We start from the raw sequence: 19,986 nt of genomic DNA, 5'->3' as shown, positions 1-19,986 counted from the left end.
ACTGATACAGAATTATGTTTCAAACATACAGTCCCCTGTCCCTCAATTCTGTACATGCCCTAGTTGGTCATATTCTAAGGCAGAGTCTTTATGCTGAGAAGTTACAAAATGCATTTCTCTGCAAACTTTTCTGTCCTATACCACACTGACTCATCATATAAAAGCCATACAACTTCCCCAACTCCCTGGGCCTTCAGTGTGTTCTTGTGCATAGAAGGTTGCCCACCCCCGCCCCATTATTCCCTTTAGTATCCCTGAGTGCTTCCCAAAACAATCCATTATCTTCTTCCCCCCTTCCACTTCTGACTCCAGGCTTCCAAGAACATGTGAGCAACATGGGCTTCACAAGGAATGAGTCAATTAGCAGCAGTGAAGAAGTCATTGTTGGATTTTGAGCAACTCACTGTTGTGTCTAAACTTAGGGTTGGATACTATTAAGTGAAAGCACTTACCACAATACAATATTTGTGATGCTATCAAATGGAAAAGGATGATAAAGAACTTTGCTATTTACTACAGTACAAAATGGGAGGGAGGGAGTGAAATAAAATTGGGATGTTGGTAGGAGGAGCTAAACCTGTCAGATATGCATGTTTACCAACTGCCATTTAGTTTGTGCTACTTGATAATTAATGAAGCACTACAAGAAGAATTGAAAGTTGACCTAAGGAGATACAGGTGGGCAGGCACTCATTTTGTCATGAAAGAAACACATCCTAGTAGTTTCTTTTAACCTCTGCATTTTGTAGTTAAGGTTTAAGGCTACTGAAAGCTTCTAATGACTCTGATAGCTTATTATGCTTCTGCACAGCATTCACAATTACATTTGCATCACACTTGTCAATAGAAGTGGCCAGCAGTTAGCACAAAAAATGAGCAGCAGCACTAAAATAACCCCCTGTACAACTACTCACTGGACAATTGTCTGCAGGCTGCCATTACATGCAAATTGGGTAGACTGTAGTTTGTTCAAGCTACATTTTGCATAAAAATTACACTATGGTTTCCAGTTATGGATTCCCATCTAACCCTTTTACAATTAGTCCTCTTGGCATGAGATAGGAAACTGTTGTTTGCCAAAGCAAGCAAGCAAGCAAGAAAAATGGCCAAAGGAAATGCAGCACAAGAGAAGGGGAGACAGGGGAAGGGAGGCGGTAGAACACAAAACTGACACATTTTCAGTCCTCCAAATCAGAGACTTCAGGATGCCACTGAGAACAGACATCAGGATCAGGAAGTGGAAGGATACAGGAAAGAAAGAGTGATGGAATTTTTATCTGCTGTTTAGGAGTTATGGAGACAGGTGTGTGCTGGAGCAATGTACCCACTAAACTGTTTGCTGTAGACTTTTAGTTTTCCTATATGCACCTTACATCTCTCCATAGCATTCTACTCTGTAGGTGTTACAGATGCAATGGGACCTTCCATTACACCAATTTTGTCTTCATTTCTGTGATACTACTGCTCTCTCTCTCTCTCTCTCTCTCTCTCTCTCTCTCTCTCTCTCTCTCTCATCCATGAAATGGAAGAAGCTCTTTTCTTACTGCATTAGCTGGTAAAAGTATTAGGAAATTTATTTTTAGTTCCCCTATGGCCTGTTTTTCTAAACTGAATCTCAGGAGAATTTCAGATAGGATGATGTTCAGGACTTTTGTCACAAGGTGAGTAATTCGCATGGCTTCAATAGATGCAAAGGTTTTGAGGGTAACCTTTTAGGATATTTCATGATGACAAGAAGATGTTCCAGGTGTTCATTTTGTCCCTGCTGGCATTATACACCCCAAAAGTGTTTGCTTCCAATAACAACAGAAATGAAAACATATTTGCATGAATGCAGAAAAGGAGGGTTTCCTCACCCCACCTAATGGTTTCTTTAACATTCAGATATCCAGTGAAAGAGGGTTGACTAACTACAACCACAATGGCTACCATGCTTTGAGCAAGATAACTAACTTAAATGGTTGTGGCAGCACAGTCCTTCATGGATCAGATCCCTAATCACAAAATAATTTGAAGAAGAGGGAGAAGTTGTCAAGCCAGGTAACATTATCTGTCAGGAAATCCTGTAGGTACAGTGACATTCCTATGGGTGGTGTATGGGGGCAGGGTAATCAGAGCCTGATTTGGCTGGGAGTTTTCCAGTTGTTAAAATCTACAGCAGGCTATTCAGAAAACCATGTTTCGCTTTCTAAAATTATATTTTAAGTTTACTTTATTATCAAATGTTACAATTGTGACAGACCCTTATACCTTCCTTAACTTCTGGCAAGGAAGCCACTAACTGACCAGGCTTGTCAGATTTTTCCTGCCTTTTTTCTTCAGGGACTGAAGTGCTTCAGAAATGGTAGCATTTGGTATAATAAAAGCATTTCCCTCAGCCCTGTAACTGACCCAGAAGGTGAAGAATGTCATTGACTTAAAACCTTTCTAGGCAAACCTCTTAATAAGGCACACAAAATAAGTACTGAGGCAAATGTGAAACTTAATTGCATAAAATGTTTATTAATAGAGGAAATGGGAAAGGGAGATGAATAACTTGAAGAGATGGAATTGATGAGGCAAATAAGGCAGAAAATAAATATAAATACACTAGAGTTTGGCACAGAGATTCAGAATTTAGTTCTTAGGCACAGCACAGGATTATTAAGCTTGTTCAGCTTCAGTTCTTAGTTACAGTTCAGCTTAGATGTCAGTTGTTCTTAAATGGTAACAGTTATTTACCTAAGATGTTCTGGCTAATATCTTTCTCTCTCTCTCTCTCTCTCTCTCTCTCTCTCTCTCTCTCTCTCTCTCTCTCTCTCTCTCACACACACACACACACACACACACACACACAGAGAGAGAGAGAGAGAGAGAGAGAGAGGGGGGGGTTCTAACAGGCTTGGTACATATATTCAGTACTCTCAGTCTTCACAGTTAGAAGAACCCTTAACTAAAACATAAAACACTCTCCTGAGGAAACACAAAGAAAAAACCCAATACCCCAGACTAACTGCTCTGCTGGAATTCTTCGCGTGCATGCGTGCATGCGTGCGTGCGTGCGTGCGTGTGTGCGTGCGTGGTCAAGCAAAGGCATGACCCTTTCGCTTGACCTTTCCATAAACCTCTCCACTGGTTCTCTCAGTTTGTGTATGCTATTGTTTTCAACACAGTTTGTAGGCTGATATTCATAGACAATCACACAGTCTGACTGAACTACTCCCCTCAAAGATGTTATACTTTTTTAACTCATTTAAGGCATGATAGTTCTTAACACCAGGAACTCTAAAGTCCAAAAGCCTCTCAAAATATTCTGTCAGGGAGTTAACCTCCACTCTCTCTGCATCATCTAACCCTTAGATCAGGGGTAGGGAACCTGCGGCTCTCCAGATGTTCAGGAACTACAATTCCCATCAGCCCCTACCAATTGGCCATGCTGACAGAGGCTGATGGGAATTGTAGTTCCTGAACATCTGGGGAGCCGCAGGTTCCCTACCCCTGCCTTAGATCAATCAGAATGCAGGATCCCCCAGCCAGTCAAGTGGCTTCTCCTGTTCCTATGTCTTTATGCTTCACTCTGACTGTAAACAATGCTTTGCTTCAGACAGACTTGTACATTTAAAACTACACATTTCTCTGCAGTCCATCACAACAATGCAATTAAGAAATCCAGTACCAGATTCACTTCTACATAGCAACAATGTAATAATAACCTCCAGAATCACTGGGAAAAAAACCCCTAAACATACACACACAGGCACACACACACACCTCAAACCGCTTTGGTGAACCATTCTTCTTCTGACTGCAATACCCACCCCCCTGCAAAATATTGGGGTTGTTTATCCATCTCTAGATATGTGAAGGCCAGGAAGAACATGAAAAAAAAATCACAGAAAACGGGGTTCTCCTATTTTTTCCAAGATTACTTTTTCAGTTTTTCTAGTGGAGAAATTGGAAATTTGGGAAAGCACTGAAAAAAACACCCCTTTCCAATGAACTAGTCTCTCTTTTGAAGTTAGTTTAAATGCTGAAAGGCACTGATTACTTCCTGGGACAGAACAGGGACACAGCAAAGGTTTCCTGGAAGATGGGTGTTCAGAGTGGCATCTCCCAGATGAGAGAGAGACAGCACTCCATTAGACATTCCTTTATTGTACCCTTGGCCCTTGCAAATATACATCCCTGAAAAACCAACAGGGAAATTTTCTGGGGAGGTCAAAGTGCTGCCTGTCAGTGATCATCTGAGAGGCAGTATTCTGACATTCCCCCAGAGATACAAGAGCCATAATAGAATTAGATGACATCAGAAGGTACTAAGTCAGCTCCCTCCCGGGGTTTAGGAACAGTTGTGTAGTGCACTGGCCCTCAAACATATGTCACTCTTTTGGCAGCATATGACCATTAAATCCTATGGGGCTTTCCGGCAGTGGGGGAATTTGGGGTTTTTCCTGATCTCCCTGCATTGCCAGAAAGTCCCGTTGGAGGTGACAGGGTGTGGCTGCCCAGATTTCGAAATCAACTTCTTCAAGAGAATGGAAAGTTGTCTGTTGAGCTGATTTAACAATCATACAGTTCAGGACATGAAAAAGACAAGGAAGTAATGGGGTAAAAAATGTAAACCAGATAAAGGAAGATAAAGGAAGATTACAGAGTAGGGCTGAGCAGATTTTGCAAACATTTTTTTTCCTCTTGAAACCCTCTTTTTGGGGGGTGATTTTTCAGTTAGAAAATGCACATTGACCAGAAGGTGGGCCACTCTATTCTAATACATACTCAGGAGCCATCCTGATCTCTAACGCCTCACATTCAGAAAGAGGTACCAACCTGAAGTGAGACTTTCTTCAGCCCCAATTAACTGCAGCTTTGGTGCCATTTCTTTTTCAAATTCTGCTTCTCCTTCAGAATGTTGACACCTGATTTGGCTTTGTACCAGCATTATCAGTGACAAAGAAAGTTACCAAAGAATGAAGTCCCTTTAAGAAGAAGAGGAGGGGGGGGAGAGGTGTTTGGATTTATTCCCCCCTTTCTCTCCTGTAAGGAAACTAAAAGGGGCTTACAAACTCATTCCTATCCTCTCCCCAAAACAGACACCCTGTGAGGTGGGTGAGGCTGAAGGAGTTCCAAAGAGCTGTGACTAGTCCAAAGTCACCCAGCAGGAATGTAGGAGTTCACCAGATAAGAGTCTGCTGCTCGTGTGGAGGAGTGAGGAATCAAAACTGGTTCACCAGGTTAGAGTCAACCTGCTCTTAATCACTACACCACACTGGCTTTCCTTATGTAAGTGAGCTGGTGGGGGAGGTTCTTTGATCTGAATTAATTTTCCTTGAACTCAAATATTATTGTTTTCATTTATGGTCCACCTTCCTCACAGGGCATGATATCACCATTTCCATGAAGGGAAGGTCAGTTGAAGAAAAAAGGAGAACCCAAGAGAAACTAGAAATGAAGCAAATCCTTGCCATGCATAGGGGATGATGAAGACGACAATATTATTGGCAATAAGGCAGAGAGGTCAAAGAGTTTTGGAGGGCTAAAGTCTGTGGACCAGCAGTTCAATATAGTAGATGACATGGCTGCTGTGCCTAGAAAAATTCCATAAAATAGGGCTTCTTGCACCTGTGGTGACTTTTACTGCCACACCAGCACTCTGACAAAGCAGCCTCAAGAGGGCAATGAGCATGGTTTATGGGTTTCAGTTGTAAGGGTGGGTTTTTTCCCAGTACATTTTTAGCTGATTTTACTATATGATATGGATTTTTTTATTATTATGAGTCACTTTGAGATCTTATTTTCAGGCTAGTCAAGCAGGATATAAATATCAGAATAAACAGAATAAGTAATGCGAATCAAGAGATGGAAGTTAAGTGCACCGACTGCCTCAAACTAACCAGACAATTCCCTGGCTGCAAGCTTTTAGCATTCCAGACTTCCTGTTTGTCATTTAAAAAAACCCTCTAATAATCCACATGACTCTACAGTAGAATACTGACAAAAAATAAGTACAAGCATTAGTTTTTAGGAGAATGACATCACTAAAGCCCAAGTATAAATTCTCTTGCAATTTACCCCATAAGAGAAGTGTCTATTGCAGTACAATCCTATATATGAGAGCACATGCAAGAATAAAGCCTGTTTATGTAACAGTGGCACTGTAGCATAAGGTTCTCATTTCAAATTTACATAGCAGTGCGCTATATACCAGTATTTTATATGTGGCAAATCATCAGGTCTGATCCAGTTAGCTTTTTCACTCAGCCTTTGCCCTTCCTTCCTATAGTCCCTGTCCCACATGGCTTTTGACCATGTAGGTCTCATGATCCACTGAATACCCCTCTAGGTTGCCAAAGGGAACTCCTTCCCTTTTCACCAGTGGATAAACTGTGGTTGTAGAAGGGATCATGAATTTATTTTTTCCCATATTTGCTTTTACAGACCATTTCAAGACCGCCTGTCCAAATACACCCCCAAAAGAGTACTTCGCTCTATGGATAACAACTTGTTATTGGACCCATGCCCAAAAGACATCTAGCAATTTTGACTCTGGCCCAGACTGGTGGAAAGGTCTGCTGAATGAAATCTGGGCCCTATGGGACTTGTCTCAGACCAGCAGGGCCTGTAAGACAGAGGCCCTATGCAATACCACGGGCCTATGGTTGAGGGAAAAGCAATGGCAAACTACCCTACAAAAACATCTTGCCTATGAAATCACTGCTTGCAGTGGTACCCCAGGGTCGAACACGACTGAAGGGGAAACTTTACTTTATGGTTGAGGGCAGCAATTGTATTTTCATTGCAGTTTGGCTCCCTGCCCTTTCCCTTATCTCTGCCCTTTCCTGTTAGGAAACTGGCAATGGTTGTGATTTTAACTGTGAAACCTTGTTGAAGGTACCCTGAGCCTGTTCTGGGGAAGCATATAAATCCAGTAATAAATAGACAAAATAAATCCATATTGAACGTAAGATGGCTCAAAACTGACAACCTGCATGTGTGAAAAGAGCCATCAGAGGATGAATCATCCAAGGCAGAATTTCCCTTTACCTGGCCAACACAAACAATGCTTTTCAAATAGGATAGTTTGCTGATTAGTGTTGACTAATCAGAGATGAGACAGTAAGTGGTCTACATATATGCATTTCTGAACCACAGTTATTTTTTTTTCAAAGTGGTGGCTTCATATCAGGAAATCTCTAAGCCGAAAACAGAATTAGGGGTACAACAATCCCAGAATTTCAAGAACATGAGAGCCGGTTCTCAAGCAATGTATGGCAATGTTGGCTGACTGTAATTAAAAACCTTTCTGCACATGGATACAGTGCCTCATTTGATACAGCCACATAACCGAACAGAGCCACACACATTGCACACTAACACCCTTTGTATTCCCTCAGTTCAATTTACTTCCAACCACAGTGGCAATTTGCATGCAATATTTACAGAATAAATTGTCAATAATTCTCTGAAGCGCACATTTCTCCTTTTAGTGGTATCACATCAAAAGAATGAACACAAGTATAAAAGCAAGATGTCAGAAAAAGAACTCAGTCGAACTAAAAATGACATAGTTGAGCTGTTTTAGCTGGATTGTGATTCATATCTTCAACTAACATAAAATGGAGCAGTTCTCTTTTAACCTGACATTTCCTGTAAATACGGGTTTCAGATAATTAATCCAACTAGACATCAGGACATTATCACACACCCCACCCCCACCCCGCGCTCGCTTCCCTCTGAGAAAATTCATTATGCTTTCACATGGCCTGCCAAATATAAGATGTGGGGTCAACAGAGAAATATTACAGAAGAAATCTTGCATACAAGAGATTAATTTCATTTTTATGAGTCCTGCCTAAATTAAGCCCATTTTAGTCTCCTGGGTTTTAGTGGTAGCACTTGCTCTATTATATTAAAATAAACTCTTAACTTGTGACTGGATGATTTTAAAGTTATATACAAAACATGGAATATGACACCAGAAATAGAACTTTCAACCAGAAAAGGTATAATGGAAGTAACAGCTGTATACATGCAAATTGATTCTTTCTTCTTTATAAAGACAAAAATTTGTACTTGTTCCTGCAGCTGTGAAGTTTAAGAACTCTTAAAACATTTCAGTCATATTCTAAGTGCTTTTTTTGGCAGTCAATACATATAAAGTAATTTTAACGTTATATTACTCCATTTCAGGCAGTAAAGAATCAACAGGGCCATTTTAAACAGAGTTACATGCTTCTAAGCCTTCAATCTTCAATGGACTGAGACTGGTGTAACTCTGCTTGGGATGGAACTACTAATAACCTCAAAAGCTCTATAATGGTCTCTTTGGGGGGAAAGGGAACATTGCTTAGGTTTTATTGTAGAACATAATTCTGGTAAAAGAGAGGAGCTGCATGAGGAAGTTTGTTCCCACCAGACTCCCGTGACACTGTTAAAGAATGAAAGTGAACTTATTTGGGGCACAGATTAATCCAGTGTCATTTCATATGAAGTGAGGAGCATGTGACAAACCCCTGCTTACAATGAGAGCTAGGGAGGTGGGGGAATGAACCCTATTAATATTACGACACTTTACATAGTAAGCGAAATACAAGGATTGTAAATTGAATTGAATTCCATGAGAACATTGAAAACGTTTCATTTTCCATTCACATCAGTGGGGTTGTTAAAAGTGCTTCACTCAGGGGAGATCACACCCTGTTTTTTTAAAAACTATATTAATACTCTATTTTATTTTCAGACTTACCAAAATATGCTGAGAAAGGACATCTGGTTGGATTTGTTCTCACACCAAATGTTAACAAAATGACATGCTACCACTCACACAAAAAGCAGGGAAAGGGGTAAATATACCGCTTTTGTTCACAGCTGACTCTCATATCTTTCTTCCATCCATTTTTGTGTGCACACAAAGCTAACAACTTATGCGAGGGAATTTCACATAGAAAAGAGAAAAGCTGTCAAGCTCCTGTAGCAGAAATCATCCTCAGACTTACATGTCACCACATTTGGCACTGGACCAAGTTTCTTGACTCTGTCACTAAATGGTGGCATCATCAAGCTCTAGGCTGCCTCCAACAGTTTCCATTTACATTTTGCACAGATTAGAGAATAGGATCCATACCTCAGAAGGTGCCTTGATTTCAGCTTCCCTTCTCCATTTCAGCTTCCCTGCCTCCGATTCATCTTCCATGCTGTCCCTTAATCCTGGAAGAGCAGCCCCACCCCATCCAGCAAGACATTCCCAGTCACCCCCACAGTCCTCTTAATATCTTCATACATTTATTTTTTTCCCTGCAAAGCCTTTCTGAGATCATATCAGAAATTCACCTCTTCAAGCTGTCAACTACTGCTGGCTGACTGTCCCTTATTCCCCTATCCTTTCTGTTTGCCTTTGTTCTATACATGGAACTTAAACCTACTGGAAAAGGAACATGCCACCAGTATGCTCAATCCAGTGCCTAGCAAAACGGTTGTATGAGAAATAATTAGATAAGAATAACAACTGTGAATCTGTGGATAAATTTCGTTTTTAAAAAATCGAGAGGAGTACCTTTCACATTGGAAGCCAGCTTTTGAGTGGGAGAATTCTTTGCAGTTCCTCCCACTTCTTTACTGTGATTTCCATGTAATATTTTACTACAGAAATATACCTACCTCCCATCACCACAGTGCATCAACACTAAATACATACATTTGCATCACTCAGACACACTTCAAAGAATATAGATGGCATTCGAAAGAAAGGGGAAAAGAAAGAAGCAAGAAAGTAATGTAATACCTTTACTTTTACCTATGGATTTGATGAAATGGTTCCATGAAGAAAGCATCGCCAGACAAAAAAAGAGAACAAAGAAGAGAAACAACAGTAAGAGTTGTGTGTGTGTAAATGTAAATGCTGTCACACCCAAAACATGAAAAGAGACAAAGCATGAAATAAGTGTTTGAAGACAAATGGAAATGCCATTATTGATGCATTTTAAGAATTGTTCATTTCCCAGTTACTACATACATGCAGAAGAACATGAAGTACCCATGCTTCATTTTCAAATGAGGGACACAGAAGGGACATGAACATTAACTAAGGGGAAGGAGGGTTGCACGGGGTGATGGGGGAAACACCACTTATTTCATAATGTTGCAGAAGTGTATTCTTAACATTCCAGAAGCCAGGAGCGGATGCTTTCCGTGTTTTCCAAATAGCCATGCATTAATGCAAAGCAGAATTTATTTATTTATTTTTGCTAGGTCCAAACTCAAGTGTCTTCTTTTACAATCTATCTTGGGAGAATGATTATCACAGTGTTTAAACACATGGACAGATTCAGTAAGATTTTTAGCTCTTTTACCCTTCTTTTTTTAAAAAAAAACAGTTATTGTATTGCAAGTAGGATAGGGAGATAGTTGAAAAGGAGAAGAACAAAAGATTTAGGGAGCAACTTAAATAAAAGGGAGATACAGAGAGAGCTATTGATATATTTAATACACACACACATACACACAACAACAACGACAACAAAAAGAAAGATGTGGCTAAGATCGTGTACTGATTTGCAGCCCAGGACAGCTCACAAGCATTTGGCCATCATTTGCTGTGATGGATTTTGAAGCAGCTACAGAACAAAATATATAAATATATATATATTTTTAAAAAACAATGAAAGCAGAGTGGAAAAGGAGCAGAACCCATACCTTGGTCGCCCATCATCAGGTGCGCCAGACCTTAAAGGGAAACAAGAGCACAGTCAGCAATGAACAAGGGTGCATGGGAAGGTGGTATTGTTACAGTGACAAAAATTGTGTTTTGTCTTGGTGCTTTGTCATAGGCATCTGTCTCCTGTGAGATGTTTGCATTACAAAGGAAAATTAAAAGAGCATTTTTCAACCACTGGTTGAAATGCTTGGGGCTGGGGCAGGAGAGGGGCAAAAGAGAAGCAGGCTGCTGTTCTAACATAGAATAACGCTGCACTGTACAGTTCCTTTTCTAGGCACTGAAGTTGGGCTACGAACAAAAAATAATAAGAAAATCACTTCAAATTCAACTCCTGGAATGTTCCATCTTGTCACTTAAAAACTTTCGTTTCACTAGAAGGACTCCTGGTCATGTAAAATTGATTCTTTTCCCCTTCCAAATCTGGAGTTGTGTCAACCTGAAGAACGGGCTGGGTCTGATCTTTTTCCCCTCATTGAAAATGAGCATTTCAAATAATTAAATAAAAGAATTATTTTGTCACATTGAAATGATAATGCAAGGGATGTCTCCTTGTTTGTGTGAAACGCACGAACTGCGTAAAAGCATGTTCCTGAAAGGGCAAATGTTTAATCATCCAGTGGACAGAAGAAAATAGCACTGATCATAATTCAAAACGCCTCTTAGATAACAAAGTGTTTTCTCCAATTTAAAATGGATTCCAATCTTAAGAATACTGTGTCTAAAGTCAATTTTTCAATCAATGTTCATTTTTGTCAGATAAAGACTTGCATTTTAATCATGCAATCTATGCAAAGCAAGTTCTTCAGAGCTGTATTTTTATTTTAGACAAATGACAGCAAAAATAAAAAAAAATAAAAGATGCATTTTGCTGAAAAGCAACTTGGAAATATTTCATATTTATTCACCTGGAAGAGAAGTTCAAATTTTATACTTAGCTACATAAATAGGACATGGCGGGATTTTTAAAACACCCTTTCTACCATGGCTATAATTTAGAGAAAAAGCAGCTTTTGTACAAAAAAATAGATTTTTGAAAGCGTGGTACAATTTCCATATGGGTTTTCATTGGTTAAGTTCCTGTTCACACAAAGAAGGTGTGCAATATAATATGCTGGTTTTTACTGGTAAGTAAGATTCCTTAAGAATATCCTGAGATCTCTAATTCACAACGAGAGTTAGCCGCACATATAAGACATATAACAAGTGATTCTGGGGGGGTGGGGGTGGAAGCAATTTCAAAAGCAAATAGTTCACATTCCAGGCATTGATCACAGTGTTATTAATCATCTGAAGACATAAGCTTTTAAACAACATGGGAAATGTTCCTTTTACATGATATCATCTGCATCGAAGGTGATTTTAATATTGAAGGAATGTTATTCTGACAGAAAACCCGTATTTCTTTAAAGCTTGATTCTTGACAATAAAATCAGCAACATCTTAGTATTTTTCATTGAGCAGACAAGACAGAATCATAACTAGTGCAGAGTGAACAATTCATGAGTTCGTCCAAATTTCATGATGATTGCCTGAAACAAGGAAATTCAGGACATCTTCACTTTGATCTATTTATGGCAGACTGAAAAGGAGGGGAATGGCATGGGAAATTTCCTGTGATAAAGGCATTTACAAATGTTTTTGGATGTCAGTACACAGCACTAAAGATACTACAGCTTTGAACTGTAGCGATTTCTATCTTCCTTCCAATGATGACTTATAACCATTACTGTATACTGACCTAATATTCTACACTCTCAGTACTAGAGCAACATGGCAGGGCCCTTCTGCTTCCGATAACATAATTAATGTTGGTTTCCTGCATTCAAATGATAGATTCTCCTCACACAGAAAAGTGGGGCCTACTAAATCCTATCATACCAACTCTTGTATCAATTCCTTTGGTTAAATTCTTTATTTATTATTGCTTGTCAGATTTACTGTACTAGGTTTACCTTATGTTTTATTGAATTAGGGATGGTTGTACAGGTTACTCATAAGTAAAAACTTTAAAAATGTTATAATGATACTTAATAATAAAATAATATTAGGCCGTTTCCGCACGGCCCATAAACGACAGCCTGGGGGCGGTAAAAACGCAGCAGCGGCGACCTGACTCCGCTTCCCTTCCCCCAGGGCGGTGTCAGGCCGGCCTAAACAACAACCCTTTAAAGGGTTGTTGTTGGGGAGGAAGCGTCTTCCCGGCGGCGCGGTGCGAACCGCGCCGCCAGGAAGACGCTGTCTCCCTCCTCCGTCCGACTCACGATGTCCTCGTCGTCGCCTGCTGACCGTCGCAGCCCCGCCCACACTGTCCTTCGACCTCCAGGGGTCGGAGGGCAGCGTGGGCGGGGCTTAGACGGCCAGCAGGCGATGACGAGGACATCGTGAGTCGGACGGAGGAGCGGGAAGAGGTGGCTCCATGCAGAGCCGCCTCTCCTGCGGCGGCCTCTGCTTGGCCTGCTCGCATGCTTGCGTGTGAGCGGGCTTCCGCCCCCACGCCGCCAGAACTCTTGCCAGCATGGGGGCGTGAGGTGGCCGTGCAGAAACGGCCTTAATTTGTGGATTTTAAACAAAAAAGTCTACAGGGAGCCAAGAGTCGGAATCATTCATTCATGCACTAAATTATTATTCTAAGAACTATTTAGGGGTTTTTTAAATGTAGATTTAAAAAATGATAGGAGTTGTATAGTTGCATACATGATAACATATTCTTACAACAAACTTTCTCTTCTTTGATAAATAAAAAAACACTATGTGCTCTGGAAATGCTGCCCCCACCCGCCCGCCCAGGTTTTGCGATCCCAAGAACTCTTTTTTGAGCTGAGTAATGGGGGGGGGGATAATGGATATAGAGCAAGTCAGGAGAACAAAGAAGAGAACAGTTTGCTTGGGATTCAAATCTTGCCTCACTCTTACCCCACAGGTCACTGTGCATGAGTGGAACACTGTTGCGGTACTTAGATTTCAGTATTTACAAACTGCTACTTTCACTCCATGCAGAAGACAAGTCAGTGTATGTTTTGGATTACAGAAAAAACTTCAAGAAAATAAGCCTGCAAGACTGTACTTATGGCCCAGTCCAGGGCGAGGGGGCTGAAGGGAGTTGTGGAGGTGTTGGGCCCCAGGGCACTTTTCCTGGCTGAGGTACAAATCATGGCCACCCAAATATCTGACTAAGCTCTATATGTGGAATCTATCCAAGAGGAACATCCTTATCTAAGCTTTATCTAATAAGTTCTGACACACATTGTTTCCTGCACATTCCTGCTGGTGGGGTGAAAATGACTACAATCCAGCACACAGCAAGGTGCATAAGATTGCTTTTAATTTCAATTAAACTCATGCATACTAAAATATGTGCAGATTTACAGTCTAAATTGCTCTATCTTCTTCTCTTTATGTTTCTAGATGGAGGCATATCAATCCCACAAAATGTACAGACACCTCAACAATGTACATTCCTTAAAATCGAGACAGCTGGTTAATTAAATGTTTCTACCCACATCAGCTAGAAGTTAGATGTTCTCATTGGGCCACACTCTAAATAAGGAAACTTAGGAAACATCTGGATAAAATCAAGGCATCGTATTGAAGAGAGCAATTTAGTTCTGTTAAGGGTGCATGCTACCTGGTACACTAGGGCAAAACTGGAAAGAAAGAAAAATAATTTCTGTAACAGATTATTCTGAAATGGAGAAAGGAAAAACTGGCATATGATAGGATTTATATGCTATGGGAAAATTCCCCGGCCACATCATTCCTGACTGTGGAGACTGCACCGAGTACTGACTTCTAAAAACCTCTCCACATATACACACCCAATGCAAACACAGAGCGGATCAGTGCATGATGAAACCTGGTGCACTGTAGACTTTGAGGTCAGAACTAGGGATATGCATTTGGATATTGTTAGGCTGAAAATATGCCTGAAAAATACCTCAAAATACCTTTTTCAGATATAGTCAGGTATCTAGATGACAGTCAGGATTTTATAGGATACTGATAAATAGGTCCTAATTTTTTTAAAAAAATAATCAGGAGTATCCAGAATTTTTTTAAAAAATATTCAGGAGTATCCAGGGGCAAGTATTTAAGGCTCTCAGGACTGTTTCACTGTGTGCATAGGTATTGCTTTATTCTTGCCAGGTCTTGGTATTGGCGTGCCAGGTTGCTTTGGCTTGGATTGTGTAATCTGACACTGGTTCTGTTGGTCTTGCAACAGTGTCCCTTACTAAAGTTAATTTACTTTAGATTTTCTGCTTTGAAATTGGCTTGATACTCTGTTTGGACTTTGTTGTGCTTACAATAGTGTCCCTAGACTTCAGTCTAGCAGTCCCTTAAGGACCAACAGAATTTTTGGAATATCATCTTTTGAGAGTCAAAGCTCCTGTCACCAGTTCTGCAGACCAGCACAGCCAACCTCCGAGACGACCTTGGTTAGTAAGTCATTTTGGCTTGAATTCTCTGGTTTGAATTTGGCTTAGATTCTGTATATTGACAGTGGTTGTGTTAGTCCTGCTACATTGGCCTGTGGTTCTTGTGCAATTCTCTGGTTCTTCATTGACTCTGTTGGACTTATAGGTTTTGTTTGCATTGAGAGGCTTTCGGCCAGTGGTTGCCTTGCTTGCTGTTGTGTGTTTGGTTAATCTTTGCCTTGGAGAAAACATGGAGCCCATTCCCCACTCCCCGGCACACATCCTAGAAAACAATGGAGGATGACTGGAGTACCTTATTCAGGGGCCAATAGAATTGGACTTGTTTTTCCAACCTATGTGAAATATGGGGGTTCTTTAGGGAACAGCCAGTTTTCTTCAAAAACAGCCACTGCAGACAACCAGAATGATTCCTCATAGGGATTCTTTAAAAATTGCTGTCGTCACAGAAGACTTATGTGAACCCAAGACATTCAAAGGTGGCTTGCCATTGTCCACCTCCATATAACGACCCTGGCATTTCTTGAAGGTCTCCCATCCAAGTACTTGCCAGGATTGACTCTGCCTAGCCTCTTAGATATGACAAAATCAGGCTAGCCTGGGATATCCAGGTTAGGGAATAACAGACCTGAATAATATTGGAATTCTGGGGAAAAAAAACCTGAATCCAGATACCAGCCAGTATTTGGAACCCAAATTACACAGAATTCCAATTATTATGCCCTCCCAAAATCACAATCCTCAACATACCCATTTTTTCTCTATTGCACACCCTTAGTCAGAACTGTTCCACAGAAAGCTGACTCCTAAAGGTGAGATTTTGCAGACATACCTTATATAGGCTTATACTACTTGTGACTCTTTAAGGTCATGCAGCTTAACATCATGTCTTTTACCCAGGTAGGTTTTGGAACAAACGTAGCGCACCTCCACTCCACATCCTGACAATGGCATGGGAAGCAGTGGCACCACAAACCTCATGGACTGGCAAGCATGACTGATAGGCTGTATTCTGCTTTGTATGTCTTGGTTGGTACTGACTTCCTTTAAGTTGTGTTTGCTTTATCCAATGAGCAGTTGACCAAATAGAGCTGATCAGAATGAGCCCTAAGTAAGCAGTGCAATTGGAAATCTAAGAAAAGACTTGCACATATTAATCTGCAACTATGTCCCAAGAAGTGCATCTCATCTGCCAGTGCCAGCTTATGACACTACCTCTCTCTTGAAACTCAGGTTATAGTTTGGTCAAGGAAATTCTTGTTAGACAGAAAATTCTTATCTGCTGTTAATTAATGTGGCCTTGCAAAGTATAGTTAAGGCACAGTAACATGGGCCAGCTAAAGATCTGATGCAAAGGGAACTTTCAGATTAGCTGGGTTGAACTCTCAAAAGATAATATATTGTCAAAAGCTTTCACAGACAGAATCAATTGGCTGTTGTTCTTTTCCAGGCTGTGTGGCCAAGGTTATGCTGGCAAAACATTAGAAGCAAAAACTACTGGACCACAGTCACACAGCCAGGAAAACCGGCAAACGAAGTCTCAGAAGATATTACATTTCTTTAAATACTCACTTGTCATGTCTTCCTCCATATTTTATAGTCTATGGGGACCTGCCAGAAAACAGTCAGATTTGGCAGTCCATCAGGCTTATTTGGCAGCCCATCAAAAGACTCAAACCAATTCCTAGACATGTCCAATTCCAAAACCTGTCTAGGACTGCAAAATCAGATGGATGGGTCAGGCCCATTTGGAAGGCTAGAATAAGGTTTTGTTGAATTGTGTTTAGGTTGATGGATCACAGGGTGGATGGACCTGATCTAAAAGGAATCTAAAAAGGGATAATTAGATTCTTATGAATATCACAGCCAGAGGCTGATACATTATCACGCTGTATTTCCTATAATATGGTGCCAATATCAACACTTAGCCAAAACAAAGTATATCAACCAGCATAATTTCTATCTCTGGCTAAACAATGTTATACATTAAGTTTTTAATGCTTCTATTTATTTCTGAAGGGCATTCATGCACTTCTTCTGTCTTGTCAATTAAGGAATACAGAGCTACACAAGGGGGTTTCCCAGTCAGACTTTATTGGTGGGGGGATATATAACTGTTTCTCAGAGAGTAATACAAAATGAATAGGTATGATATGGTGCATCTAGTAACTGATCAATGAAAACATTTAGCAAAGTTACTTGAAAATAGAAAGAATGTTTCTCTGTGTCAACTATTTCAATAGATAGCCAATGAATGGTCACTTATGAAATGGGGGTGGGGGTGACTGATTTTCAAATTCCACCTGGATGGATTTCACTACCATTGACCTTCATATTGGATTGTTAAAAAAAATCAACATCTTTCTGTACCAAGCTAATGATGCAATAAAACACACCCAGCCACAATATTATAATAAAAGCTCACTGACAAAGGTGAGCCAGCTATTACAGAGAACCCAATGTGTGTGCTTTTAATATTTTTTGTCTATTTACAATAAGAAGTAAAATTCTGGAGACACAAATTTTGGCAACAATCAAAAATATCCTTAGAGAAACACAGATGGGCTTATTCTTGCTTAGCATGACATCTAACTCACTTAAAACTCTAAAAATGCGACAAAAGACCATAGGGCTGCATGTGGGCCTTGCTTTTTAGATCAATTTTAAGCCTAAGCAAAACTAAGTAAATCATGCTACAGCTACTTTTTAAATTCAATGAAACTCCTCAAAACTGGGGGAAGGTTTGATGACGGACAGCAGTAACTTAAAAAAAAACATTCTGGTCACTGGATAAGTCCTTTTGTGTGCCTAAAGAGACTTCTTGAATTGTGCCATAGTTTGTGACTTTGTGAGTATTGTGATAGTGGCAATTGTGCCATAATTTCTGAGTACTGTAATAACAATATTATTTACTGGATTTGAAACAATTTTTAAAGGTAAATAATTAGCTAATTTTGCAAAGCTGCCAAATTCCAAAAATTCAAAGGAAAGAGATGAGTCAGGACACCCAACTCACAACATTATAAAATACAAATAAAATTGTGGGAAGGGGAGGGTCTTTTATTTCTCTTTCCACATCAGAACATTTTGAGTTATTTATTCAATAATGTTTCCTTCTAACCAGAAAATGTCATCAATTTTCCAAGTGAAACCAAGAGATTCTCCCCATTACGACAGCATATTAGAGACACAACTGGACCTTCTCAGGAAGGAAGAAGAAAATTAACTTACCGTCTTCAATGACAAGGCTCACCATTATAAGCACTAAGCAAGAGGCAAAACACTAAACAAAAAGGGGCAAGAGGGGAAAGAAAAGAGCGTAGGAAAATAAGGTAGAAAGCACCCACCTTCCACATAGTTGTCTTCTGAAAGCACGTAACAAGGAGGGAGAGAAAAGGAAAAAAACATTCATTAAGCAGCATGCAGACTGGAACTTGCCTTTGCATGTGAGTAGCATGCAAGGCACCAAACACCACATGCAAGTGATCCACTGCTATCATCCAAAGGGGGGAGGGGAGGACTGAAAGCACAGGGAAGCAGTGTTTCTTCCATGAAAATAAAACCCTGATTCTACAAGCAATGTGGGCGGGGGGTGGGGGGGAATCAGTTCTCGAGTGGAAGGGGAATTTGCTTGTTAAATGGGCTTGTGTTATTTAGAATTCATCCAACATAAGTCTGGGGGTAAATCATTTATCTCAAATGGTGCCATGGTATTTAGTGATTAATTTCGAACAGGAAAACAAAGGGAGAAAAAGAAAGAAAAGGGTACTGGGATTCAAGCGTGCCTGGAATGCACTCTCTCTACACTTAGGGTTCCTAAACACCAATGCCCCTTTCGCACATGCAGAATAATGCACTTTCAATCCACTTTCACAATTGTTTGCAAGTGGATTTTGCTATTCCGCACAGCTGAAAAGTGCATTGAAAGTGGATTGAAAGTGCATTATTCTGCATGGGCGGAAGGGGCCCAAGTCTCAAATAAGTAAGAGTTGCCTGTGGCTACTCAGTAGCAATGAAAAACCACTCTGGAAAAACTCAAAGTCCCTCTTGCTAATTGCTTATTACTAAATGCTTCACATACGCCAAGACTGATTTCTTGCACTGAGACAGAGATGCCTTTTTAAAAAATCCCAAAAACTTGAGGCCTTTTATAGCCGCTAGATATGTTGCAGGTGCAGACTATTCTATCAGTTCTCTCCATTCCAGGAAAAGCTTCCCCTACTAAGTGTGTGCTGTAGTATAATTTCTATGTTAGACACCAGAAAAGGCTGGCAGAAAAAAACAAACAGAAAACAAACTAGCTTGAAAACATATTTATTCTAAACTTTGCTGACCTCGCCTTCAAATTAAGCCCTGTGTGCCCACATACACATATCACTGTCATATTGGTTTTGCATCAATTTAATTATTATCCCTTTCACCCAAAGAATGCTGGGAATTGCAGTACAGTGTAGGTACTGGCATTTCATTCATAAGTTTAGAAAAATGGAACCTTCCCCCCCCCCCCCAGGTCTAGGGATGCCAGCCTTCAGGTGGGACCTGAGGATGCCCCAAAATTACAGCTCATCTCCAGACTGCAGATCTGAGAGAAAATGGATGCTTTGGAGGGTGAAGTCTATGGCATTATACCCCACTGAGGTTCCTGTCCTTCCCAAGCTCCACCCAGTGGTGGGATCCAAACATTTTAGTAACAGGTTCCCATGGTGGTGGGATTCAAACAGTGGCGTAGCGCCAATGGGGCTGGGTGGGGCATGACGGGGGCATGGCCAGGCATTCCGGGGGCGGAGCATTAATAATTTCTCTGTTACTGTAAAAAAAAGTTCCTAATTTCCAGCTGGTATCTTTCTGTCCATAATTTAAACTCAT

At 40.4% G+C, this 19,986-nt stretch overlaps 1 protein-coding gene across 30 annotated transcripts in view; it reads right to left on the bottom strand.

The window, feature by feature from the left end:
• NRXN1 (neurexin 1) overlaps nucleotides 1-19,986 on the bottom strand; it is a 1,129,265-nt gene that overhangs the window by 953,134 nt on the left and 156,145 nt on the right. For 17 of the 30 annotated variants that reach the window (XM_048518867.1, XM_048518884.1, XM_048519026.1 and 14 more), the window contains 3 exons: nucleotides 18,468-18,485; nucleotides 10,669-10,698; nucleotides 9,758-9,769 (listed from right to left, as the gene is read on the bottom strand). The exons of 5 other annotated variants lie outside the window; for them this stretch is intronic. In XM_048518867.1, coding sequence (XP_048374824.1) covers nucleotides 9,758-9,769; nucleotides 10,669-10,698; nucleotides 18,468-18,485 — 60 coding nt within the window. The remainder of the gene's footprint in view (nucleotides 1-9,757; nucleotides 9,770-10,668; nucleotides 10,699-18,467; nucleotides 18,486-19,986) is intronic. 8 more of the 30 variants (XM_048518893.1, XM_048518981.1, XM_048519018.1 and 5 more) reach the window with 3 other exon arrangements.

This window comes from Sphaerodactylus townsendi, linkage group LG01 (genome assembly GCF_021028975.2).
Source record: "Sphaerodactylus townsendi isolate TG3544 linkage group LG01, MPM_Stown_v2.3, whole genome shotgun sequence".
In the NCBI taxonomy this organism is placed as follows: domain Eukaryota; kingdom Metazoa; phylum Chordata; class Lepidosauria; order Squamata; family Sphaerodactylidae; genus Sphaerodactylus; species Sphaerodactylus townsendi.
This window is presented reverse-complemented; position numbering and strand designations above follow the sequence as displayed.